We start from the raw sequence: 26,228 nt of genomic DNA, 5'->3' as shown, positions 1-26,228 counted from the left end.
TGATACTCGAGCTAGCTTGTATCAAGAACATAAATCTGCGAAAGATGCCGCACATACGAGTTTCACTATCCAACTTTGAGTTATCACGGCCTGCGACCATCGACCAACGCCAATCGCGACTACAGCAGCACCCCCGGCTCTCCACATCCACCCATCAAATAGTACAAATTTACCGGCACTTTATACTTTTCAAATTATTGCAATGGCCTCCCCAAGCACGTTCTCGCTAGGTCATATCATCAAAGTCTCCGTCTCGGAGAAAGAAGACATCAAATGCTTTGGAAGGGCGTCGACCAGGGGAAAGCCCAGGCCATGCGCTAGGAAACTTGGCGAAGGGAGGAAGCTGGCTGCAAGAAGAATTCTCCAACATACTATTGCTCACGAAGATCTCAGAGGTGATCTAGTGAAAGGTGTGATCAAAACGCTCGCACAGACTCTTGTTCACGGTGACCACAACCCAGGATGCCGAGCGAGACTCGAGAATGAATGGCTCGGTCTTCTAGAAGAGCAAATAGCACAAGTGGACGCACACCAGATGGGGCAGCGTCTTGGCCCAGAGAATACTACATCGCCGCCAATGAGTTCTGGATGCACGGAGACCTCTGCCATTACTGAGCCCTCGGTTACTAAAAGATCCATACCCGAGGGCCAAGTTCGCTACCCTCCGCTACGCATGCCCGCTTCCCCCCCCACGAACAAAATCCCAGTTATCCAAGAACCCATCTTGGAGGGGGAAGTTCGCTACCCTTTGTTACCTAAGTCGGGTAATGAAGCGTCAATGGCAGATGTCACCGAGAAAATAGGGGCTCTGGCGCCAATTTCCGCGCAGAATACTCAGGAGACTTTATCTGCTTACCACCTCACACCGTTCGCACGTCGCATCCCCACAATTCATGAGGATTTCTCTGTTAATCTGTCTTCGAACTGGATACTCTCTTGCATGATGGGTTTTATCATGCAGATAGGTCAGCATGTTCTCGCTATGATGTTCGTGCGATTCGGCAGTGTCTCCACGCAAGATCAGACTGGTCGAGTCACAAAACCAGTGACACAACTTCAATTCCTGTTTGGTGTCAATATTGCGATTGAAGGATTGAATCTCGCATTCTGGATTTATACTTTGCTGATCGTTGCACTATTCCGATTGCTCTTTTCTGTCTTGTGGCCGCTGTCGGGTCTTTTTGCGGGGGATGCATTCTGCTCTTAGCGGTGTCGGGAGTGTGGAATCGAAGATTGGCCCTTGAAGAATGAGACGACGATATCTTGATGTTTCTATGTCGATAACCTGTCTTAATGAATCTCCTGACCAATGAATCTCGATTCTCCAAAATATCTAGAAGTAGACCCAGACGCAGAAGTCGAGAGATGCGCATGTTTTCACGAGCCAGATGCTAATACTGCGACGATCATTGGTGATGGATTGTGGAGTCGCCAGGCCCCATTCAGAATGATGACGCATATAGTGAACTCAACAGATTCGAGGCGCTTCAAACCAGAATAGCGCCCGTCCCTGGAAAAATTGGCCCTCGGTTACAGTCGGGATCGAGTGGTAAGTTGGAATCCGTCTAATCAGCGAGAGATCTCCGAGGAAAACAGATTGGCCTAGCCCCTAGCCTGCGTTCTCCGGGTTGCGGGTTGCTGGTTATGGTCTGCAGGGATGTTGACCCCAACCAGATCGAGACTCACGGAGAAAAGAGGGGCTCTCAGGGTTCCCTACTTGATCCGGACAATGATTTCATAATTTCATCTTGTCATCGGAGGATACCATGGGAGCGTCCAGGGGCCAGCAGTTAAAGTTAGGCCAAAGCCCGACAACGCTTCCCCACACGTCGTAATCGTCGAACCGGTGAATCTGCCCCTCTCGTAGATCCTCTTTCCTGCCCTTTTCTTCCTTCTACACGTACCCTTGCAAAATGTCGTTTTCTGTCCCGCGGTCTCTCCCTCGGCTTGTGCGCTCCTATGGGACCGTTCAGGGTCCCCCCAGTGCGGCCTCTATTGCCGGTCGAGTGCCCAGTGTTCTGGTGGAGGCTACCAATGCCACCACGCCTCGTATCACCTGGACGCGTGAGGAAGTGTCCCAGATTTACAACACACCCTTGAACCAACTCACATATGCCTCGGTAAGTGAGCTCGACCGTACCATCCCGAAAATCCTGTGTGGAGCTTCAATTGCACCACCCCGAGACGAACACAGCATGGAACACTAAGCTAAGCTAATGCCTGCCAGGCCGCCGTGCACCGTCGTTTCCACGACCCCTCAGCCATCCAGATGTGCACACTGATGAACATCAAAACGGGCGGCTGCAGCGAGGACTGCTCATACTGCGCCCAATCCTCTCGATACGACACGGGACTCAAAGCCACAAAGATGAGCCCTGTAGAAGACGTGCTCGAGAAAGCCCGAATCGCCAAAGCAAACGGCAGTACCCGGTTCTGCATGGGCGCTGCCTGGCGCGACATGCGCGGCCGTAAGACCAGCCTGAAGAACGTGAAGCTCATGGTCTCCGGAATCCGCGACATGGGCATGGAAGTCTGCGTGACCCTCGGTATGATCGATCAGCACCAAGCCAAGGAACTCAAAGAGGCCGGCCTGACCGCATACAACCACAATCTCGATACCTCTCGTGAATTTTATCCCAACGTCATCACCACCCGTTCGTACGACGAGCGTCTTCGCACACTGGATCACGTTCGCGACGCAGGCATCAACGTCTGCTCCGGTGGAATCCTCGGCCTCGGCGAGAGCGATACAGACCGCGTCGGTCTTCTGCACACCGTCTCGAGCCTACCCAAGCACCCGGAATCATTCCCTGTCAATGCTCTAGTCCCCATCCCGGCACACCCCTCGGAGACCGGAAAATGGTCCCCTTCGACCGTCTTCTTCGAACCGTCGCCACTGCCCGTATCGTTATGCCCGCTACTATTGTTCGCCTCGCCGCCGGTCGCATCGCTCTGACCGAGGAACAGCAGGTCGCCTGCTTCAACGCGGGTGCTAATGCCGTGTTCACTGGAGAGAAGATGTTGACTACGGACTGCAATGGCTGGGACGAGGACCGTGCCATGTTTGACCGCTGGGGCTATTACCCCATGAAGAGCTTCGAGAGACCCGAGCCGAAGCAGGCTGCTGAGACTACGACCCCGCCTTCTGCCGGGACTGAGGCTGCTGCGCAGGTCGCGGCTAGCTCTTAGATCCTGCCCATGTTGATGTGATTGGGTTTACATAGATTTTTGGCTTGCATTAGTGCCAAGCGAGCCTTTGAATAGTGATGGACAAATTTCAAATTCTAAGGCAATTTTTATCATCTCCGATAATTGTCCTCGCGACCGTAGCCAAGGTCTGCTTTGTTTGGTATAGGGGGTCCACCTATCGAATGAACCGAGACCCTGACAGAGTAATCGAAAAAATTGCTCGTCTTAGGCAGAACTTGGACTCAAATACACCGGACACTGGTTTGGGAACTGGAATTGCGTCACTGATCAACCAGTCGACGATAATGGGAAAAACACATCCCGCCGAGATCGGAAACTGACAAATCCGTTGACCTATTGAACTCCAAGTTTTGTGTTCAAAGGTGCCGACACGAGACATTGAATCACCTCAGATTTTCGACGTTAAGATGTGGTTGAAATGATTAATTTTTCGAATGGTCGTAAGACCTTGAAACTCAGTTCTGTTGTTAAAGTGTCGGGCTATGTTCAAGTCCGTAGTGTGCAATAACCTCGTATGCGGGAATTGCGGGACTACCGAGTGTGCACTCCTTGGGGAACCTCGTACTTGCGGGTGTACAGAGGCGCCTGATGGCTGGTATCTCTTGTTTTTATTTTCAAGGCCTGAGAAGTGACGACTAAAGCCTTCTATATTTCAGTCCTTCGCTATTGCTGCAGATTTCTGTGAATCCGTTCGAATTTCTCAAGTCTATTCAAAAGAGTTTGTGCAACTCAGCGAATGTACAGGGTGGCTTCTATTAAATGAACTGTTGCCACAATGGGGGCGCTGTCGATATCCACGACTCGGGAAGCATACAGCCAATATATGATTTTCAAACGAAATCACCTGAGCAGAAAGCGCGAACACTTGACCGGAGATTTATTGCTCTTTCGAGACGACCATCATCATCTAGATAATCGAATCAGAATGCGGCACGAGGGACCGGTGAAGACCACAGACCCCGGGAACTCCGCGACACCCCAGATTCTACTGGTCAAATCGCATAGGATTTCCTTTCCAGAATAAGTCAAGACGCTGAAAGAACGGACTGTCCAACATATCATTGGCTCGGTCTACGCTATGCATCAAATAGGCGAATTTCAGAGGGTTGTAAGATGCTTCGGCTGGGAGATCGCCCGTCTTGGCATTCACGATGGCGCGAACCGAGGCCGAGTCTCCCACTGATGCACCACCCACATCATCAATTCACCTGTTCGTAGCAATGATCTACATCTAGAAAATGCATTTCCGATTCGAATCTTGATGCCTCCAACCAATATATCGCAGTTTACACACACTTGATCATGCTCATGCGATCACTCCTCGGTAAACTATGCGGGGAGCCATCCAGCTTCACATGTGGGAACTGGGGGATCGACTCCGATCTACAACAGGGCGGTCTTGATTATCTCGTCATTTCAATCTGAAGTTTTTGTTGGGGAAGTGAGATCCACAGATGGATCGTTCGCGTCTCAAAGTGTCCACCTTCACATGCTATGCTATACCGGCCAGACCAGGACTGATATAAACCAAGCGTCCGCCGCTATGTCGTTGCCCAACTCACCGAAAACATGGACACCAAACCTCAATCGAAGGACTCGATGAAATCCACCTGGCGAACGGCAGATCGCACACAATGGAATCACCACCACTGGGCCCTTGAGATCCTTAACGCCCACCCGATCGCCCTAGACAAAGACGTCCCAGTACACAGCAAAGATGAAAAGATCCCGTACATGCCACAATGGTCCCTCCAACGATGGGTTCTATTCTACTCCGCACTCCCACTCATCCTCCACCAAAGCATCATGATGTACACAGGCCACACCCTAGGCCCCATAACAACATTCAACCTGTACTTCTTCGCCTTCAACGCAACAGTCATCTACCAGGTCCACGTTCTCCGCCGCCTAGGTCACATCCACGGCTTCCTAGATGGTGACAAGCATGAACGTGACGGCGTCCCAGACGTCGGCGTCGGCAAGGTGGTAACCTCACTGTACAAAACCACCGGATCCCGCCTCATCCTCTCCGTCTACCTCGCCTACAATCGCAACATGCTCCCATCTGACTTGAACTGGCTCTGGCTGCCCCTTGAGATCGGACTATACGGCATTGTTCTCGACTTCTGGTTTTACTGGTACCACCGTCTTATGCACGATGTCAGCTTCCTTTGGAAGTTCCACCGCACGCACCATCTCACTAAACACCCCAACCCACTCCTCACCGCATATGCAGACCATGAACAAGAGTTCTTCGATATGGTCGGGGTGCCGATGATGACCTATTTGAGTTTGAAGCTTATGGGTCTACCTATGGGTTTCTACGAATGGTGGATCTGTCACCAGTATGTGGCGTTTGCGGAGGTATTCGGACACAGTGGCTTGCGGTTGCATATGACTGTGCCGTCAACGCTGAGCTGGTTGTTGCAGATGCTCGATTGCGAGATTGTGATCGAGGATCATGATTTGCATCATCGGAAGGGCTGGCGCAAGAGCCATAATTATGGCAAGCAGACTAGGCTCTGGGATCGGATTTTCGGGACTTGCACTGAGCGGATTGAATCTGTGGAGACGAATGTTGATTATAGTGATAGGGTCACGATGCCTTTATTCTAGGGGATCCTAATCAGGGCGCTATTCTGAACGATCTCCAGAATAAAGGACTTTATGAGATCGACGTATGCTTATTTTAAAGATGATGATTTTCTTTTTACTATCACTGATGCCTTGAAGAACCCTGATCTAGGCCTTATTTACTGCTTTCCCGGCCCTTGGTATAGACTTTCATCAATCTAGAGAGGCTACCCAATGCTCTATTTTTTTTTTTTCCTTTTCACTTAATTCCTAAAATCCCTACTGGAGATAGGTGAAGTTCCGTGCATATTCTCTTCCTTGACTTGCGGTAATACAGCCCATGTATGAGCAGGCATTAACACAACTTCGGCAATGTAGAAAGTTTAAGAGATCTTTATTGGCTTGCCACAGTTCGGCACTATATTGGTTCGAGCTCAAGGCAGCTATCATGTCCCAAGTTGATACCGGACTGACCAAGCAGCGTGCGTCTTATGGTACGCCTTGTTTAATGCAAGTCACTCATTGAAGGACTCGCGACAAGTCTTCGCATTGGGAGAGTAATTTATAACATGCTGATCAAGGCGACTTCGAAAGTGATTAGATATATTGCTAGGGACTCACTGGCCATAGACCAATGAAGTATGTGATAAGCCCTTCACTGAGACATTTCCGACAGATCAAACCGTATGGGACGGTGTCTCCCCATACCTTCTCCATGTTACGACCGTCGAAGTAGTCATGTCCGACTAACTGCATGTCTTGCACGCCGAATAACAGGTCACGCCATGGTGATCACCCAAATTGACATTCGTGGAAACCTCGCGTGAGAGATATTTGTGATTTCAGCCTGGAGCCAGAATGGGCAAAGGGGTAGAACCAATGAAATCCCGGCTCTTTCTAAACGTAGCTTGTAAAGACCGGAGGCTTGTCGCGGCCCTATGCATGTTTTGCACGACGTTTCTGACTGCAATTCATCAAGCCTGGGCGGCCTTGATACAAACGCTTGATCCCCATGGAACGCCCCGGTGGAGTGATGGAGACGGATGAACATCGTGCGGCAATCGAAATACAGGCTGTTTTTCTTTGCCCATCCGATTTCAGTCTCTTTTCTGTTCGTTTGATCTCGACTGGTCAAGGTAAAAGATAAGTCTATGCCAATATCAGGAGCGGCTTGGAAACCGTCACCAGGGCCAGTCTAGCTAATAAGTCTGTCTCAATACAAATTCTACCTCAAGGATGACAATGACCAGTCTAGTACTGATTGTCACATTCTCGATTGAGGAGTGTACTTTAATGTCTACAATGAGGTATGCCTACATTGTTGATCAGCCAACAGTGATTTTGACGGCACAGCCCATGGGGTAAGTGGCAGTGTGTCTATACTCAATATTCAGGAAACCCACCCTTAGCCCTGTGATAACTTGGCCTGACTATTTAATTAACATGTCCGGTGGTACCAAATCTCTAAAAATCCGATGGATCTAGATGTAGCAGAGTGTACACCTTTCTGAATGACTGAAGGTAGCAAGTTTTGGCTTCTGATATTCCTGGAGTCGAGGCTAGTAAAGAGGGGCTGATCTTTAGATTAGAGACCAGACAAGATGTTCGTGCGATTAGAATGACCTCGATCTTCGGTATTGTGTTGTGTTGTCATCACAGGACACAGCATGTATCGAAAATATAATTGCCCGATTCGAGGATAGAGGCCAAGCAGCTGACTTAATTGACAAACTGCTTCTTTTTTATTTTCCAGATATACTTCACGCTTACTTTTTGACTACAAAATTCCGGAAAAGGCCTTGTGCTTTCAATATCGCTTCCCCCACCATCCCACCTGGTAACAACAGTAGAAACTGCGCAGGAAGTAACGTGGCAGGACTGGGAAATTGACATCCAATTTGCCGACAAGCAATTTGTGGGTCCAAGCGATGTACAGTACTGTAGATGAGCAATTCATGGCACTGCCCAATAGGATTGGCAAATGAATTAAGGTGGAGAGATCGAAGCCTTCTTCAAATGTTGCTGAAACCCCACTTACCCATCTGGCGGGTCGTCTCGTTCCACCTAGGCGAGCTACCCGTGCGCTTCACGAGCCCTCTAGTATATGAAGATAAGACCTGTGTTGAAAGAGAAGGCTAGTCTCATTACGAGGATAAGATCTATTTCCAGGGAAGAAAATTATGAGATGCAGAGTGCACAGTTGTGAAATGACTATACCCACCGTTGACCTATGAAGCGCTGCCGGTTGAGGCTTTTAAGCGACAGCAACTTATAGTATGGAAAACAGGAAAGAGCAGCCCTTGGATCCTGACAAAAAGAGAAAGTGCTTGGAATAAGCCACCAGATGAGTAGTGTGGGCTGAATACGATGCTTGCCGTTTTTCCCGCTCTCTTTCCCGATGCCTTTCCCGAGCCTCTTTCCCGACGACGATTTTTTTTTTTCGATGGACTCTGTTTCCGACTTTTCCCCGAATTGTTCCCGGTTTTTATTTCTGGTGTTGGTTGAGCTCCCTAGAAAGCTATCAAGGTATGCGTATTGGCGAGTAATGTGTGTCAATTATGTGTCAATATAATCAAAAAATGGTCATCAATGTATTCCAACCCAAGTCTATGAAAAGGCTATCTAAAACGAAAAATCAAAAGCTAATGTCGCATATAAACAGAGAGAAATGATATAGTACAGATATCATGCACATGAATCATAGAAATCAAACATAGCGCATTCAGGCATTGTTGGCGCAAGAGAAGCTGTTGTTGGAGGCATCGTCGTGAATCGCTTTACCAGAGACGTAGAGACCGAGACCACACATACAAGCACCAATCAACACGATGCACATGTTGACTGCGGTGAGGAAGATCTTGCGAGGAGAGGAGAACCACTTGCCCCAGTTCATGTGCAGCCAGTAGACACCGGGGAGACCGTAACTGAACCAGGAAGCGAACAGGGAGCTGATCAGACTCAGCAGGTCGCTGAAAACGGGAATAGCGTCGGCGATGATCCAGGCAATGATCCAGCAAGTGAGGCCGATGAGAACCCAGGAGCCGTATGAAGTCAGATCGCGGCGGTGCATGCGGTCAGTGCCACGGAACAGACGGACGTAAATATACTTGAGACCAATGTGGCCGTTGACAACACCAGCACCAATAATCTTTATCTTCGTTAGTGACAATCGATAGATAGAATGGAGGGGGTTTCACTTACAGTAGGAATGGCAATGCCATAGGCAACCTTGCTCATCACGGGGCCAGCAGATCCCAAAGCCGGGGAAGCAACAGACTGGCCAACATAGTAGTAAATGACCACGGCAGCAACAACATAGAAGATGATCTCGAAGGTCTGCAACATGTACAGAGCCTTGGGGAAATCCCTTGGCTCGCGCATCTCGGCGAGCAGACCGAAGAAGGCAACGTGGGCACAGTAGGCGAAGACAATGTTGGTCACGGCAGTAAAGGCGTGAAACAGATCAGTGTCCACGGTAGCCTTGAGATTACTATATGCGTGGTCCTGAACACCAACTGAGATCATCGTGATAATGACAGCAGTCAGAATACTGACGAATGCTATACGATACTTGAATTAGCATGGAAAGCCGCGACTAGAAAATTTGAAAGGAATAATCTTACAGCAGCATGAAATGTAGGTCATATTCTTCATGGTGCGGGGAAGAGAGCACACCATGCAGATGACGAAGCCAACAGCCGTGAAGACCATGGTACAAGTACCGTGATCGGTGACCGTGTTCATCATGACGCTGAAAGTCAAGATGTGGCTACCCATGATGAAGATAGAGAACAGAAGCTGTCCAATACCGAAAAGCTCACGACCAAATGCACCCATCAAAACCTCACCGGCATCAGCCAGGTTCTGGATGTGAGGGTAGCGCTGGTGGAACTTTCCAATCAGAAGACCAGTATATGTGGCGAGAAGACCGAGGCCGATAATCAGGATGAGAGCCGGCGCAAGACCCAGGGATGCCAGGGTAGCGGGCAGCGAAAGGACACCCAGCGAAACAGACTCGGCGATCATGACTGCTGAAATGTTAGAGGTTGTGCATCTCCGTGACGCGCGCCGTCAATCCTTCTCAAGAAACTTACACATTCCAGCTTGCCTGTAGAGATCGCATCGCAGTCAGTCATCATAATCTATACTGATCTTGAATGATTGCGCCCTTGACTTACCACCACTCCATGGTCTTGTACTTGACCTCAGCATTGGTCTCATCACCAAAGGCATCCTGGTAGCGTGGCGACACTCCATCCTCCTCCACCGACTTCTCCTTCCATCCCGCCTCGGAGTCCACGTCGGCGACGGGCTCGGGCTTTGGGGTGACTCCCTCGAGGATCATATTGTGAATTCGTTAGGTCGGGGAGGGTTTACGAGAAGGCACGAGAGGAAGAAGTAAAAAACCCGAGACAGCGATTGATATGTATGTGTGCAAAAAAAATCCTTAGCTAACCGTAGGTGGAGCTCCATCATGCTGGAGCCAACCGAACCACCCCCCGCGACTGAGCTTGGCGGGAACTGGAGGCGCAGATTCCGGGGCCCGGGACTTCTGGAAGGCGGGTGCTATCGCCTTATCATACCCGAGGGTATTTCGATTGCACGATTCTATTATGGCAGACTAAAATGTGGTGACCTGGGGCCCGTTTCTGCATACAGATGCTCAGTCACGATCAGCGAAATTTAAGCGTCTTCGGTCCACTCCCGGGCGCCAGAGTGGGTCAAATTGGAGCCTCTAGTCCATTTTAATTTGGAGGGCCGCGAATGACAGGATCGGGCCAGAGATCCATTAGATAATAAGAATCCCGAGACCCGCGTGGTAGAACCGATGGTAACCGGCCCCGAATCCGAATTCACCAGTTCTAGTGCCAAGAGACTATTTCTGTGCATGTCTCTGAATGCACAGGTGTAGTCGCGTCGAAGTAGACGCGATCACGACGGTGATTTGTACCAATTGTACCCGGACGATGTGTGGCCAACACACAATACTCTTTTTGCAGAGTAGCGGCAACCCGGTTCTGGAGCCAAGGCCGGGTAGATCTTCTGAGGTAATGGAAACACGACTCCAAGGCCAGCAGCGGCTCAAAGCGCGCCATTGCCACCTGAAAATTTTAGTCAGGGCAACGTCGTTTAAACTTCGGCCCTGGCCCGACTCTGCAGGGCTCATGCCTTGGTTATGCTTCGTATGACACATGCCGGTTTTCAGGTGCCAATGAACGTTCCTCGACCATGGTGAACCAGCACCCAGTTGACAGCTTTACCCCCATTATGATGAGTTCTAGAAGACGGCATTGAAGTCATTGCACCGTCAGAGGGCCCCGTCTCTCCACACCTAAACCCCGTGGTCTCCGTGACAGGGGTGAATTCCGGGGTTTAATCATGTTGGCCTTTTTGAACACCGTATGTGACCGGCTAAGGTGGTCGGAAATTGGGGAATAGGAAATGCGCATCATTATTTATTCAGTTCCGGGGATACCTAATTGCATGCCTCGGGACGCGGAAGTCAACAAAAGATTGCAATGGGCGGCAAACGTATGTGGGAGAGACCTCCCACATCCCCAGCCCCCATTTGCAATCAACTTTTAGTATCATTCTCGTGTAATCTGGGGGACTAGCTGAACTCAAATGCCCGAATGATGCTCGAAAGCATCCCGCGCCTTACATTTGCTGTGGAGCTTCTTATGCTCAATCAGAGATTTTATCTCGTCATACCGCACCACTAACTGGAAAGCGAACCCGTCCTCCGTATGCCACCCGATGTGACAATGAATCAGCCACGCATCCGGGTCATTCCTTTTAGGAGGAAGAACCAAGCGCTTGTTTTCTGGCAAAAGGGCATTATCACTATTCGGCGGCTTCGCTCGGCTGGTAACCTCACCATTATAAGTATCACGTCCCTATGCCCTCACCACGATATCATGCCCGCGTAAATGAATTGGGCGCTGAACGGCGAGTTCAGTTTCAATGACCACATAGCTCCACCTATGTTTGTGGGGAAAGTTCAACCAAACCGCTAGTGTTTGTCAAGGGGTGGTGGTTCCGATCAACTTCAAGTAGGAATAGATCAGTCCAGGCAACGTGCATGGACGTGGAGTTGAGTTTCCTAATGGGCTGTCCCCGGGTTTTCCCCCACAGAAACTTGCTGTGTCAAAGAAAGGGATGGAAACGGATTCGGAAATGACAGGAGTCAAGTCCCGACATATTTTCGTTCACACCAGCGTCTGTGTAACCATAGCCGGTGGTATTCGGGGCAAAAAAGGGGTTGCAGTGGTAGATGATAACTTTGATGCTGGTGAGGGACCTGTTCTCTGAACATGTTGTCTGGGGAATCGCGCGGAGCCAGAAGTCCTTTGCGACCAAAGCTTGATCGGCCTCCCCAATGACATTTTCCTGCGCATATGCTAGCCTACGCTGCGCACTTTGTTCCATGCTTGGAATAAATCTATCGCAATGCTGAGCACATAAATTTTGTAAAGCTCGATAGGAATAAAACCTTGAAATGAAAAGGAAAGGAATCGAACGCACTGCCGGTAGCGTGGAGCAAGATGTCTGGAATTACGGATGTGCCTTTACTTCACAGTTATCTCAATTCGGATGATATGCTTCTCTCATCAGTGATTTACAGATAATACCTCCAGTTCTGTCAGTCAACCCTCGTCGGTTTGGCTTGTGATGGCGAATGGCTTATGGATTACGTTAGTATCAACCCAAGTCGATAAGACCGAGAACTAATTTCAAATATGCATGCTGAGAAGTGACTACAGAAACCGGCACTGGTGACGAGACGCAAAATCATCAAGATGCCAGCCCTATTCGGGTAAAGGGCCTACACAAAACGTCAGCTCCATGCAGGCACCCGGTCAAGATGTCCAAAAATAGATCAGCATTCTTTCCTTCGCACAGGCTTAAATCATTTCTTTCTAGGGTTCCACTGATTTGTGCTTTGATAAGGTGACAGGAAAGCAGGATAGAAGGCTTGTAGGTGAAGCGATTTGTAGTCATACGACGTACGTCGTACTAGGGTACAAGGTTGCAGATCTCAAAGTAGATTTTGCGCAAGTGGTTCGAAGCAGAATAGGAGGATTTTGAGAATGCTTGAAAATCGGCTGAGTATTTGGCGGCTCGGAGATTTTGCAGAACTTCGCTGTCCCATTGATGCCATCTCAATTAAATTTACCATTACCCAAGCGGTACAAACGCTGTGGAGAAACTGGCTTTTGATGATACTCAGCTCGAGAAAATTGGCCGTGAGCCCGGTGCGGCTGGAACCGCCCCCACGTCAGCAGAGTAAGCACAGCTATCGGCCTCTTTCCCCCCCTTATATCTTCACCCTTAAATACGAAGAATGACGCGATGCGATTCTATCTTCACCTCAATGTCATTTCCGGGCGCTACTCCTTCAATCCACCAAGATGTCGCGCAAAATCGACAGGCTAGGTGAGCCCGCCAGCAAGCGGCCAATGAAGTTGATCGTTGCTAGTCCGAGCCGGTACATATCAACATTTTCCCGGAGATATCATTAGTATACTGAGGTCTTCTTACTAGATCGGGAACTCTAGGCCTCTACAGAGCCTTGCAATTTCTAGGCTTCAAAGCTTACCATTCTGTCGAATGTCTATTCGCCCATGGTGTAACTCACATGGAGATCATGAACGAAGCAGTCACAGCACAGCACAATCGATTCTCTGGGATACAACGATACTCGGATGCCGATTTCAAGAAATGGTTCGCTGAATATGATGTAAAATGCTCTCTATCATTCCCCTTGGTTTTTTTATTAATGTGTTGTAGTGCTTGGTTGAAGTTCCATCTTTCTTTGGGATGTCCGCGATCAAGGCCTATGCCGATGATCCCAATGTCAAGTTCATTCTCACGGAGAGAGATCCTGATAAATGGGTTGCTTCCTTCAATAAGACGGCGGGTGCGACGAAGAAGATGGCAGATAGCTTCCCCCTTGTGATTCTTCGATATTTCGATGGGCCGTTGAACTTATTCTTAAATTTGAACCAAACTATATGCTGGGCACTTTCGGACAAAACGAAGCCTGGTGAGCCCGAGAACGCAATTGCCATGCGGCGGAATTACATTGAGTAGTGAGTGACATGGGTTTGTTAAATGGGCTTCTATTCACTAACATCCATAGTATCGAGATGGCCAAAAAAACAATCCCTGCCGAACGTCTCTGTTATATCAGGCTCGAGAATGGACTTGGCTGGGAGCAGATCTGCCCGTTCCTCGAAATGCCCATACCCGATCAAGAGTACCCCGACCGTAACGAGCCTGCAAGATTTGAGGCCATTGTTGCGGGACTCATCAAACCGATGGTCACTAGGGCGATCATCAGACTTGCCACGATCGCAGTCCCGGCCATCGGCGCTCTGGGATGGGCAGCCTGGAAGCATGGGCCGGCCCTCTCCACTGCGATCGCCAAGAAGCTTTGAATTTCCGAACCATGAACCATCCACTGATGTTTGATCAAGATAATCCTGACATTCAGATCATAAATCTCCTTTCACATGTCAAGTAGCGAATTCATTACGACTAGCCCCTTTCGAAGGCAAGAAATCATAACTCAATGATCCACACCTCGCTTAACTTCATTCACATCTTTAGAGCCTCCATAAAGGAAGCCAAGAGCCACCAGGACGCCAAGAGCCACCAGGACCCCCTCCAGACGACGCTGTAAGACACTACTAACCCAAGAGGGTCCTAGATCGGGGTACAGACTTGACGCGGTCCCTGCCAAGCCGGCCAGGCCGGCAATTTGCTTGGCTAGCGAGAGGAACGGAGGAGATAGTCCGCTGAAAGCCAAGCAGTTTTAGCCTCATTGAACCATTACCAAGGCCTCTAACAGTTTTGGTAATTTAACAGTCCAACTTTATGCGGGGGCTGAAAAGCTACTGGACCCTACACTGGAATGGACGTGGCCCCTTTTATGCACTCATTTCGCTGCTTTCTCAAATCCTCTTTTAAAGGATTTCCCGAACGATTGTAACAATTGTTTATCATTTTTAAAAAAAGAAGTCGCAGGCATGACCACCGCAGCCGTCTATGGCGGACTCTGGACCTTCGAGAACTACGGCCCCGTCACGACAACATTCACCCCAGCCCCTAGCTGTACGGCGACAGACAGACTCTCACTCGCCGCGATTTACGGCGATATAACTCAGGTGCAATATCGGGTTGCTTGTCCAACATCGACGAGTGACTGGGATTGTCTGCCGCCCGGCACCACCACATCCGCAACATGGTTCGATGAGAAGAAGTGGATCGCTTCTGATGGATACTACTCGCCAGGACTGCACTGCCCTCTCGACTGGAAAACAATTGGTATTGCTGAACGTGACGATGAGACTCTCAGTACCTCCGGATACCTGGTGACTCCTGAGACTGAAGAACCTTCTTGGCAACAGCCGGCGACCTTGCTGGCGAGTGCTTTGGAACCGAGTCAGACAATGGTGCTTTGTTGTCCGAGGTATGTCAACAGCCGTGTTTAGTTAGAAAACTCAAGACTCATTCTTTATTTCCTAGTTCTATGACTCCAGACGGCCTTGGTCAATGCACGGCCCTTGTCCCAAGCTACAAGCCAACCGTTGGCTGCGATGTCTACGTGGATAATGACTATGTTTGGGAGACGCTTACCTGGACACATGTCTATTCCGGTACCACGATGACAAACACATACCCTGTCAATTCATTCGTGAGCGCGTCAACATCGACTTCCTCGACAACCTTTCCTGTTGCGGCCGAGCGCTTCTTGACTGCTGTGTCTTTCGCTCCTATCATTACGATGATTCATCATCAGTCTGATATGGACGCAGCTGGAATTACAAAACATCAAGTGCAAGCCAATTCAACGGCCACCGGTACTACGGGGTCTACTGGTCCTCTCAGGGTCAATGCTACAAATACGGCCGCTTCCACATCCAATGCGGCGTATAGAGTTGGGCCTAAAGGCTTCTACTTGGGATGGCTTTGGTGCAGTCCTCGGAGGTTCTGCTGTTGCAATGGCACTAGGTGTGGTCATGATCATTCTGTGATAGAAGTTCTTCATTTTTCGCAACGCACAATTTAATTTGCTTCTAAACTCCGCTACAAGAGGGACGAACGGAGGAGCTTCTCCATCTCCTTCAACGAGTCTTGCTTGGAAGTCACGCTGGACATCAAGTAGAGCACGTTGCCCAGGACCCGAGAGTGGACATTGAATTGGTCGCCACCGACGGCCAGCTTCTGCTGAAGACCTTTCGCCGCGGTAGACGTGTATCCTATGAGATGTTAGCTCAGGCTCTGGAGTTCAGTTCGTCCAGCGAGAGACATACCTCCACCGTGGGCATCCCGTAGCGAAATGCTCAATACAGTACCAATGGCAAATACGCTCTCCACGGTATCAGCACATGAGAGGTCGCTCAATAGACCTTGCGACCAGACACTCCATACATCTGAGCTTGTTGCCGTCGCTGAGGCAGATTTAGCATCCCAATCTGTTCCCCAGTCTGCTTTAAATTCATCCCATGCTCCATTTAGATCCATGTTGGCCATGGTCTTGAGGGAGTCATTGGCGACAGTACACCCAACCGCGTGAGCGGTGTAGCTGTGGCCATGGAGGAGAGCATCGCTCTTTTCAGGGCTCGAGAATGTGTCAAAAATTTCCTGGCTAGCCACCGTTGTGCAGAGAGGAATCAATCCACCGGTGAGAAGCTTGGCATTGACAGCAATGTCAGGGTGAACACCTAGGAAAGATGCCGATGATGCGCGTCCCAGGCGCCAAAGGCCGGTGAATACCTCGTCAAAGACGACGGGCAGGCCAGACCAGGATGGTGATGATTTCGGGGTATTATTTTGGGCTGAGAACAAATCTGGGTTCTCGCGAACAACATCTGTCAAGCAGCGCTGGAAGAGCGGGTCACTTTGATCGTGACAGTTAGTGGTTGTTCATCATAAGTCTTATAGAAACTTACCAAAAGAGCATTCCTCCGGCGCCCAAGAGAACAGGCTCCAAGATCAGAGCACCAAATTTCATCCCTTTTTCATGTACCAATGTCTCAATGGTCCGACGAATGTAGTCCCTATAGCGCTGCCCAGAATCCGACTGCAGACGCAGCTCGAGATTGAACACCGAATTCAATGAGTCAAACTCGGCATCACCACCCAGCTCCGCTTTCAGCTCCTTGGGAACCTCAATAGTCCAAATCCCATCAATCATCTTGACCAGAGGGAAATCAAACCAGTGACCCCTACCACGGTACCACTCAACCTTTTTATTATAGGTAGAGGGCTCGGAACAATCCATCACACCAATGGTATCGCCATGGTAGCTACCCTTCAAACCAAGGATGTTAATCTTTTCCTGGCTAGCGTCCCACCCATACCGGTCGCACGCGGCCCGAAGGCCCATTTTGACGGCGACTTCCATTCCGGTACTTCCATTGTCTGTATAGAAGACTTTGGCAAAGCGGGGATTGTCGAGAATCTTCAATAATTGATCAGCCAGAGACAATGCAGGCTCGTGCACCGCGCCAGCGAACATGACATGGCCGTATCGGCCGGCGGCATAAGCGGCGGAAAGAGACAAATCTGGATTACCGTGGCCTAGGCCTTGAGTCCACCATGATGCAGACCCATCAAAGGTAGGACGCAGCTCACTTTCTGGTTGAGTCGAGGCGCTCGAGTTGAAAGTCTGGAAATAATCATCGTGGGCTGAGTCGATGACTGTGATGTCCTTGGCGGACATGCCTTGGTGCTGGGTGAATGGATACCAGATCAGATCTTGTGCCCTTTTGGGCATTTCCTCTAGGCGCTCAATTCGTTGCGTGTTTTTGTTGGCCATTTCCTCGAGGAGGCGGAGAATCTCGGACTCCCGGGAAACCTTTTGGTAGTAGGCAGACATGGCCTCTTCATCTCGCAATCGCGAGTCAGCATCTAGTTGCAGAGGTCTGGCCGGAGGTGCCGGTAAAGGTATCAGGGGTATGCTCTTTTTGTTGAAAAAGTCACGCAAGTACTCATGGTTCTGATAATACTCATCGCGGAACAACAACACGGACTGGATGTCATAGCCGCGGAGAAGCAGGGACTCATAGGCGGAGATAGAGGACGAAATTCCACCTAGTCGAGAGTCCGCAACGAGGACAATAGGAAGACGTAGTGGCCTGTAAAGGTCTGCCTGAGAGTTGCCATTGGGACCTGGCGAGTGCACGCCGCCCGCTGTTTCCACTAGAGCGAAGTCGACGTCCGACCGGGCCCAGTCAGATAGAGTCCTGTGAATCGATGAGAGCAGTTCGTCATCCGAGACCTGTTCAAGTTTAAAAATTTACAAAAACCCCACAGAAATATAGAGGAGACAAGTATCTACTCACACTTTTCAGCTTCGCGGCAATGTGCGGGCTCACCGGCTCCTCGAACTGGTAGAGGCACTTGGTGAGCGTCCCAGCCCCGTAGCGCTTCATGTGCCTGCGACCGTCAGTTCGAATGGCTCGAAGAATTGCAAGTCTCGCTCCTACCGATCGTCCGCATCATCCAGCGCTCCTGTAGAAACCGGCTTGAGGAAGGCCGCCTTCTGCTTCTGTTGTTGGATCGCATTACAAAGCACAGTTGACACAATGGTCTTGCCGACATCGGTGTTGGCGCCGTACACCTGATGGGCGCGCAGAGTGCGCCAGAGCCCAGCACCGACCGGGGCCATCTTGGACGTGGATAACGAGAGGAACGACTGTGCCTGCAGCTCTTCGACAGTACTCAAGTCACCGTCGGTCACGATTACGGGAAGTTTGACGTCAATTGACGAATCGTGGATCCATCGCCGGACCCACCCAGGGGTGACTCCCCAAAATCACCGAGGTTGAATTTCCCGGTGAGATCCCCAACGAGATTGGCTTGGAATTAAGTTCTATCGTACCGCGTCAGTCAAAGGTGGGATCTCGTCTAGAATGTCTCCGACTCTTCGCGACATCCCTGTCTGCCCGCGCCGTCCCCGCGGACGTGTTCTCCGTTGTAGCCCGTCCCTGAGACTAGAGAATTAAAGTGCGGATCATCATCGGCCGTGCCCAGGAACCACCCCGTGACTAACCGTCGACTCCCCCCTTCAACTGAGATTCGTCAACAATCCGACCTCACGTCGATCATGACTCTCGTCGACTCTCTGAAGACTGCATTGGTCCGTCGAGAGGCCAAGGAAGCCCGCCGCAGCCTAACACTCGTGCCGCAAGACGGGAGGGACTTCTCGTCCAATGATTTCTTATCCCTCTCAACATCTCCGGCGTACCGAAGTCGCTATCTGGGCCACTTGAACAATGCCTCAGAAAATACCCATTTTGCCAGCGGGGGATCCCGATTACTGGACGGCAACTCTGCCTATGCCGAGGAACTGGAGCGCTTCATTGCTGCATTCCATGAAGCGCCAATGGCTCTTCTGTTTAATTCCGGATACGACGCAAATGTGGGCGTCCTTTCCAGTGTGCCTCAACCAGGCGATGTCATCTTGTACGATGAGCTTATTCATGCAAGTGTTCACGAGGGTATGAGGCTCTCCCGGGCTGGGAAAAGAAAGATGTTTACTCATAGCTCTCCCACGGCTTTGAGGGAGGTTCTCAAGACCGAAATTGCTACTGACCTTGAGGTACAAAATGGATCGCGGAATGTCTTTATCTTAGTCGAATCCATATACAGTATGGATGGGGATATGGCGCCTCTCAAGGAGTTCATTGCGGTTGTTGACGACCTCCTTCCCCGCGGGAACGGCTATTTTATTGTCGACGAGGCGCATGCGACGGGTGTCTTCGGGCCTCGGGGAGCCGGTGTGGTACAGCAACTCGGTGTTCAAGACCGAATCTTCATCCGTGTACATACTTTCGGGAAAGCGCTAGCGAGTCATGGAGGTATTTTCCACCTGTCCATCAATCTTTCTGGGCACTGCTAATCTCTATAGCCGTGGTTCTTTGTGGGTCTGAAACGAGAGACTACCTCATCAATTACGCCAGGAGTCTAATTTATACAACCGCTCTCGGCTTCCCATTCCTGGCCTCCATCCGCACCGCTTACGAGCTTCTATCATCGGGGGAGACCGAGCAGGTACGTGATTGTCCATGTACTGAACAAAGCGCGTACTGATTAAAAGCAGTTACAAGAACGCCTCCAGCGGTTAATCCGTTATCTACATCAACGCCTGGGCAGTCTCCAGATAGACTCATCAGTCACGCTATTTGAGGTCGACCACTTCCCAACATCCCCCATTTTCTCGATTAGGACATCGCAGCCACGTCTTCTAGCAAGTCATTGTCGGATGCATGGATATATCGCACGAGCCATCATGGCTCCTACTGTTCCGGAGGGAAAGGAACGTGTGCGTGTATGTCTGCATGCGGGCAATACCGAAGAGGAAATTGATGGTTTGGTAGATCTCGTTCAGAGGTGGCTAGATTCCCAATTGCGCATGGGTGCTAAATTATGATATTTTATGATATTTTTCGATATCTTCAAGTCCGCTCAGGCAAACATTCACTTCTTCAACCGATTTCAAGCACAACGCTGGGCTGTAGTCGTCCAGAGGCTCAGTCAAATCCTCCATGGAAGGCTCGTCGCCAGGATGTGATGACAAGAAGAGTTTGTAAATGCTCATTTATTGTGACAGATCTCCCTCCTCCGTCTGGCCTAAAACCATGATCTCGGTACGAAGAATGCCGTGAATCCAATTTCATTCATAATACTTGCGCAAGAGTTGTCTGCTCACTGGCTATATATGTATATGTGTGTGCGAGTGTGTGTGAGATATCATTTATATCACCGAGTTCATTGGATTGAGCCGTGTGGACCAGCGCTGGCTAGAGCTACATGCTTGATCAGCAATCCCCGGGAAGTTGGTTTCCGTCGACAGCTTCGCGAAGTCGGAGAAGACGCCCACCGTGTCTCAGGTTATCTGCAATGATTGTTGGTGCCTTTCCCCGATGATCTTGATGCTCTCTTTGCGCATCATTGCGCCAACATGGATCTGAGGGAGAAATATGTATCCCGAACTCGTCGCAATAGATCATCTTCGTTGAATCTCAGCCCGTCAAAACGGTGGATCGGCGGGCAATTTTGACTGCCACACAAGCCTCCGCAAGGGACGAAAGATTGTTTAATGAATCCCTGGTGCCCGCTTCCTTGTTCTTTATCGCAGCTCTGACTTGACTTTTTTTTCTGGATAAACAGATGTGCTCCACTCACCCCACTCGTCTTGGATCATCTAATGAGATATTTCTACACTTTCGCCACAATGCTGCCCAATTAATCCCTCAAAACTGGTGCATATAATACCTACGTCTTCCACCTCCCATCATATTCCAACCTCAGGTTGGCGTACTTTTCACGATCTATTCAGGATGCCAGTTGGGCAGCCAGATTCCAGTTCGGTCCACGGGGTCCCTCTACAAAACACTCCACAGATTCCCACACATTCAAATCCACTCGTTTTAAGTAGCGAGCATGCCCATGAGTCTGGAGATGCAACTTCTGACTCAGGTCGCTCATCTGTCTCATACACAAGAGAATATGCTACCCCGGCGACCGGGGCACAAACCCCAGACCCTCTTAGAGATTCGGAAGCTTGAGCGTGTTCGATAAAGACGCTCTGCATACCAAGAAGGCTATCACAAGCATCGTTCAGACTACAGAAGATGGATATGAGCTTGCGCCCCATCGGCAGCCGACTAACAAATCGTAAATACTCGATATCGTCTTCGGTATGCCGGGAAGCCGACGAGGCGGCATTGCCGCCCCAAAAGAGGCAGTGTCCCGCCTGAACTATCGAGTTTCACAGCTGAAATTATCTTGGTGATGGTTTGTTCAGCGGGCTTAATGCTCTTTTCCTTCCTGCTCGGAGATATGCTTGCTCCGCAAGAGCAATTGAAAGCCGCGCTGGGCATCACGAACACGCAGCTTCCCTGGGCCGTGGGTGCGTTTAACTGTGCAAACGGCCTTTCGGTGGTCATTTCAGGGTCTCTTTCTGATCTGGCTCCCCCGAAAAGCCTCATGGCGGGTGCATTTGCATGGCTGGGTGTCTGGAACATTATCGGCGTGTTCTCACTGACCCCGTCACGGTACATCCTTTTCTTTTGCGCTTGCGCGCGGCGGGCGGATGTGTCTGCTTGCTATTTGGCCTGACACAGGGGCCCGTCGCTTCATGGTCTCCCTACACTTATGTGCTCATTATTGTCGGATTGCTCCTTCTTGTTGGCCTCTTCTTTGCTGAGCAGGTAGCCACTCGCCCTCTCATTCCAAATCGACTCTGGCGGACACCTGGATTCACCCCTCTCATGATTGCCTACTTCCTGGGCTTCGGCTCGTTCTTCGGGGCCTGGCAGTTCTATGCGATCCAGTTCTGGTTACGAATTCAGCTTGCCAGCCCAATTGACATCGCGCTATACCATATCCCCAACGCTGTGGTGGGTGTCTTCGCAACGTGGATCGTGAGCAGAACCCTTCACATCGTCCCTGGCCACTATATCTATACTGTGTCCATGCTGGCCTTCACTCTCGGTCCTGCATTCTTCCTTCCGCAGACTGCGGACACGATGTACTGGAAGCTTTCCTTCCCCGGAGTTGCGCTAGTGACATTCGGGCCCGACTTGGCTTTTGCTGCTGCTTCGATTTTCATCACAAGTAATGTGGCCAGGTCATACCAAGGAAGTGCCAGTAGTTTACTGGTCACTAATCAAAACCTGTCATCCGCAATTATGACCAGTATCGCTGATGCTATTGTACTCGTGTTGATACTGGCCCTGCTGGCGAGATTTGAAGGGACTGCACGCCATTTGGTGGTTTGCACTGGGGGCTCAATTGACTGCCGCATAGGTGACGGTGATTTGGGTTAGTATCCCTAAAGAGGAGGAGAAGGAGCATGTCACTTGAAATCGGTGGGGATTATGGATAATGTTAGCGAATGGTATGAATTAGACTCACTTTACGCTCAATGTCTCAATTTATTTCAATCCTTGATAGTAACTTGCTATCATGATCTTTGTATCACACCAGCCAACCAATACAGCACTGAGATCTATTGTCTGGGACCACGATTGTAATCAAATGAAGCTCTCCATTATCCACTGATGTGGGTATCTCATGAACAGGGGTATTAATTACAAGTTTTTGAAGCCAAGAAAACTGATATACATGCTGTTAGATAAGGCTCCGACCGCTTTACAATCCCATTATCCTCCGCATACCCTTATTTTCAACAATCCAGCTACCCCCAAGCTTGAATACACCCACACCTTCATATTTCCCTTCCATCCGACCCATCGCCATCTCGGTCAAGAATCCACCCAGCTGCTCTGTCGGAGATTGCGCTTGCGAGTAAAATGCCCGAACAGGCGGACCTACGATAGACAGAAGTACCCTCAGGGAGATCCCTGGCGTCGGGATATAGGGCTTGATAGAGTCATGAGCTGCGAAATCAACGAATCCAGGTCTCATGCTGTCGACTCGGATACGGGGATTTTGTTGGGATAGATCTCCCAAGAGCTTCTCAGTTTCGCCTTTGACTCTAGCGTAGATTGGTGAGAATCGCCCCGGATTTTGTGTCGCTCCTTCGCCAGATACATATACGAAGCGAAAGGGGTGCTGTGGAGTTTCGAGCGTCGAGAACGCGTTGGCTGCAGCAAGCGCGTAGTCCTTGGTGATTTTGACATACTCGCTATTTCACTATCAGCCTTCTGTTCTCATATAACACGCTCTGCGAAATAACGAGAGACAGGTGAACGTACTCTGCGTTGACCAGGCTTTGACTGATTCCCAAGGCCCAAACGCATCCTTCGGCGCCCTTCAATTGGTCCAGGACCTCTGGTCCATACGATTTAAAATCACGATGTGTGATGACGCGGACACGCGGGTCTTTCGCGTCGTCAGCCATGGGCACGGCTCTTCGGCTCAGAATCGAGATCTTAGAGATGCTCGTGTTTTTGAGCATGGCGTCTAGGACGGAGGAGCCGACTAGGCCAGTAGCGCCTGTCAGAACGAGATGCATTTCGAGATTTTCTTGACTTTTGTCCCGAAGTGATCGATGTAACTTAGGAGAATGATGGATTGATAGAAGTGGTCATCTTCGACCTGGACGTATATATATTTAAAGTGGCTGAGATCAGCCATCAGCCTTCGTATCGGAGTTACACGGTATTAAGGCTTGATGACCGGAGTTTGTCTTCATGTTCGTAACACGGCCTCTAGAGCTACCTTGACGATAAGTCAGCTTTACTGGATGTGTTAGATTTCCAGATTTCATGGACTACATATAAATGACTGCAGAGAGATAAGTATCTTGACGATGGCTACTTGAACATTGACCAGTCTCAGTCTATATCACGTGGCGTCATCTCGGAATCCGGACTCCGGTGGTCGGAGCGTCGGGTGTCTTCTTTCAGGGGATCTAGCGACGTAGTAGTCAATCTGATCCATTCATGGCCATTTACATCTAAGAAGTCCGATTTGTGTTCGATTCACGAAACTGATTTGTGACACTCCATTCGTTCAATGTGATGTCCAGGCGTAGCAAGGCCCAGGTTAATAATTATAATGCTTACATTGTTAAATATGCTCTTGTACTCGCTGTGACTAACTTGCAATAATTGAGCCTATGTCCATTAATAACCTTTCGTGTTGTTTCCAATCGCTACACGATGTATCACGTGCTTACTGTCGATCACTTCTGATGCTCACTGTGAAAAAGAAGGACCCGGCTACGCGACAAGCTCGAGATTAAGTGCGGGTTTGATTTATACTATCGGACCCCTCCAGCCGTCTGTGCACCAAAAATGCGCAGGCTGTGCTGTCGGGACTTCGTTTCGGAAGGACTCTGATGGAAAATGAATTTTCATTAGAAGACTTTGCCATTGCCTGTCGGGCTCCCTCATCTCTGCATGCCGTAGTAAAAGAATGCAAGCAAGTCGGCAACATGCCTCAGAAAGCCCACCCGGCAGATGCATAGTACGCGCACACGATGGAAGTCAGGTTCTGGAGAACCTTGTCATCTGTGTCTTTGAAGGTCATGCGCATAAGCAGTTTGTGCATTGAGGATTTGGATATTGTTCAGAGCCTTGCGAATTCTTGACACGACTCTGAAGCTTGTCTGCCGTATCTCCATGATTTAGATGAACCTGTGATGAGCCGTCCATAGATCCAATGGGGTGAAGTACCATAAGATGCTCTTTGTATAGGAACATGAGTTCTGTTTTATTATGATACATGATAGGGCGGTTTTGGAACAATGGCTTATGGATAGAATGGAAAGTGACTGTCCAGCTCATCATCGATGCTGAATCATGCAAACCTCTCGGAAATCTTGTGCAGGTCCGATGATTGCTAATAATTGATTGTACTGAGAAAGTTTTCATGAGCTAAGGGAGATTTACATTGAGATTCTGGAGCCCCTTCCGAGCTTTCCAATTCCTTTTACCAGAAAAGACTAAATCACATTCTCTCCCCCGAGACCATGTATCTTATTTATAAGATGGCTAGCCCATGCTTCATCCTTCTCTTATTATACGGCCAAATTGAATGCCACTTGAGAAGAATGTATCTCGAAATTCATAATGAGTGTTTCAGATAGGAGCTAGCTAATGCCACAGCTCCACTTCATAGGTAAAGTCTATAGTCCATAGTCATAAATTTTTTTTATCTCCCCTGTGGGCATGACCCTGTTACTTACACCAAGCGAGTTTGACTTGTCGTCTCATTGATTGACGTCATTTCCGCACTGGGCTTGGAAAGCACCCTCACTGTATGATATATGAGGAAAGCGACTAGTTCAGCCATCCAGACACAGAACTTGTAGCCTCTCACACATGTGTTTGCCTGACAACTAGGCCATATACTACGTGAAGAAAGTCTTCATGTTTTATGTTTGATTTGCAAGCCCAGGCCTTGAGCATGTTGGAATGATCAGCTGCACAGATAGGAAATGGAGGAAAGGAGGGAGGACGCTCCGCAAGGAACTTGGATAGACGCTGCAAACAATGAGACTTGTCACTGCGTGGCAATTGAAGCTATTGGACAGAATCTAAGCCACATGGCAACGATCTCCGAAGCCCGGCGATCACTTCCTCCGCAGAGGCTTCAATAGCGCTTCCGAGATGGTGAAGGCGCAGCGATCAGGGGCCGAGGTAACCACGACGGCGAAGCCCTGCACTAAGGATGTCAAGATCGGAGCCGAGCTTTACGAACGTGTACCGGATGACCAAGGGTAAGAATCTCTCCCAGGCCTTTCAAGTCAAAGTGCAGACATCTACAGTGGTATTAAGTGGTATGTATCTGGGGCATTTGCAAGTGCGGGCAGACTCCTGAGGCGACTGACAGTGGGTCCAACGTGACTGAGACATTCCCAAAGTGTTGGAAACACCCTTGAAATTGATAGACGCTTGCGCTAGGCTGGATCAGAATTAAATAGTGTGTCTCATGGACCATGGAGAGATGGGTGGAAG

At 49.7% G+C, this 26,228-nt stretch overlaps 10 protein-coding genes across 10 annotated transcripts; 7 read left to right on the top strand and 3 right to left on the bottom strand.

The window, feature by feature from the left end:
* Positions 1-202: 202 nt before the first annotated feature.
* N7477_005919 (uncharacterized protein) lies at positions 203-1,207 on the top strand (the record flags this gene model as incomplete). The annotated part of the gene is made up of 1 exon (XM_056967582.1): positions 203-1,207. The coding sequence occupies one exon, from the start codon at positions 203-205 to the stop codon at positions 1,205-1,207; it is 1,005 nt and encodes a 334-aa protein (XP_056822336.1).
* Positions 1,208-1,913: 706 nt separating this feature from the next.
* N7477_005918 (biotin synthase) lies at positions 1,914-3,189 on the top strand (the record flags this gene model as incomplete). The annotated part of the gene is made up of 3 exons (XM_056967581.1): positions 1,914-2,120; positions 2,228-2,762; positions 2,852-3,189. 3 exons carry the CDS (start codon positions 1,914-1,916, stop codon positions 3,187-3,189), a joined length of 1,080 nt encoding a protein of 359 aa, XP_056822335.1.
* A 1,590-nt stretch (positions 3,190-4,779) lies between these two features.
* Positions 4,780-5,826, top strand: N7477_005917 (sterol desaturase family protein; the record flags this gene model as incomplete). The annotated part of the gene is made up of 1 exon (XM_056967580.1): positions 4,780-5,826. The coding sequence occupies one exon, from the start codon at positions 4,780-4,782 to the stop codon at positions 5,824-5,826; it is 1,047 nt and encodes a 348-aa protein (XP_056822334.1).
* A 2,680-nt stretch (positions 5,827-8,506) lies between these two features.
* N7477_005916 (uncharacterized protein) lies at positions 8,507-10,129 on the bottom strand (the record flags this gene model as incomplete). Its single annotated transcript, XM_056967579.1, has 5 exons — positions 8,507-8,932; positions 8,986-9,344; positions 9,408-9,812; positions 9,879-9,892; positions 9,963-10,129. The coding sequence occupies 5 exons, from the start codon at positions 10,127-10,129 to the stop codon at positions 8,507-8,509; spliced, it is 1,371 nt and encodes a 456-aa protein (XP_056822333.1).
* Positions 10,130-13,196: 3,067 nt separating this feature from the next.
* N7477_005915 (sulfotransferase family protein) lies at positions 13,197-14,225 on the top strand (the record flags this gene model as incomplete). Its single annotated transcript, XM_056967578.1, has 4 exons — positions 13,197-13,273; positions 13,330-13,525; positions 13,576-13,877; positions 13,928-14,225. 4 exons carry the CDS (start codon positions 13,197-13,199, stop codon positions 14,223-14,225), a joined length of 873 nt encoding a protein of 290 aa, XP_056822332.1.
* Positions 14,226-14,816: 591 nt separating this feature from the next.
* Positions 14,817-15,824, top strand: N7477_005914 (uncharacterized protein; the record flags this gene model as incomplete). The annotated part of the gene is made up of 3 exons (XM_056967577.1): positions 14,817-15,259; positions 15,316-15,679; positions 15,729-15,824. 3 exons carry the CDS (start codon positions 14,817-14,819, stop codon positions 15,822-15,824), a joined length of 903 nt encoding a protein of 300 aa, XP_056822331.1.
* Positions 15,825-15,876: 52 nt separating this feature from the next.
* On the bottom strand, positions 15,877-18,463 carry bioDA (adenosylmethionine-8-amino-7-oxononanoate aminotransferase; the record flags this gene model as incomplete). The annotated part of the gene is made up of 5 exons (XM_056967576.1): positions 15,877-16,049; positions 16,104-16,690; positions 16,743-18,073; positions 18,138-18,231; positions 18,282-18,463. 5 exons carry the CDS (start codon positions 18,461-18,463, stop codon positions 15,877-15,879), a joined length of 2,367 nt encoding a protein of 788 aa, XP_056822330.1.
* A 438-nt stretch (positions 18,464-18,901) lies between these two features.
* On the top strand, positions 18,902-20,227 carry N7477_005912 (aminotransferase class I/II-fold pyridoxal phosphate-dependent enzyme; the record flags this gene model as incomplete). Its single annotated transcript, XM_056967575.1, has 3 exons — positions 18,902-19,655; positions 19,706-19,848; positions 19,898-20,227. 3 exons carry the CDS (start codon positions 18,902-18,904, stop codon positions 20,225-20,227), a joined length of 1,227 nt encoding a protein of 408 aa, XP_056822329.1.
* A 1,576-nt stretch (positions 20,228-21,803) lies between these two features.
* N7477_005911 (uncharacterized protein) lies at positions 21,804-22,628 on the top strand (the record flags this gene model as incomplete). Its single annotated transcript, XM_056967574.1, has 1 exon — positions 21,804-22,628. The coding sequence occupies one exon, from the start codon at positions 21,804-21,806 to the stop codon at positions 22,626-22,628; it is 825 nt and encodes a 274-aa protein (XP_056822328.1).
* Positions 22,629-22,953: 325 nt separating this feature from the next.
* N7477_005910 (putative nucleoside-diphosphate-sugar epimerases) lies at positions 22,954-23,779 on the bottom strand (the record flags this gene model as incomplete). The annotated part of the gene is made up of 2 exons (XM_056967573.1): positions 22,954-23,449; positions 23,520-23,779. The coding sequence occupies 2 exons, from the start codon at positions 23,777-23,779 to the stop codon at positions 22,954-22,956; spliced, it is 756 nt and encodes a 251-aa protein (XP_056822327.1).
* Positions 23,780-26,228: the final 2,449 nt, after the last annotated feature.

This window comes from Penicillium maclennaniae, assembly GCF_028827695.1.
Source record: "Penicillium maclennaniae strain IBT 15551 chromosome Unknown utg000005l:1.0-2652337.0:1.0-2654196.0, whole genome shotgun sequence".
NCBI classification, from domain to species: Eukaryota; Fungi; Ascomycota; class Eurotiomycetes; order Eurotiales; family Aspergillaceae; genus Penicillium; species Penicillium maclennaniae.
The sequence above is the reverse complement of the archived record's forward strand: the minus strand, read 5'-3'. Positions and strand labels throughout refer to the sequence as shown.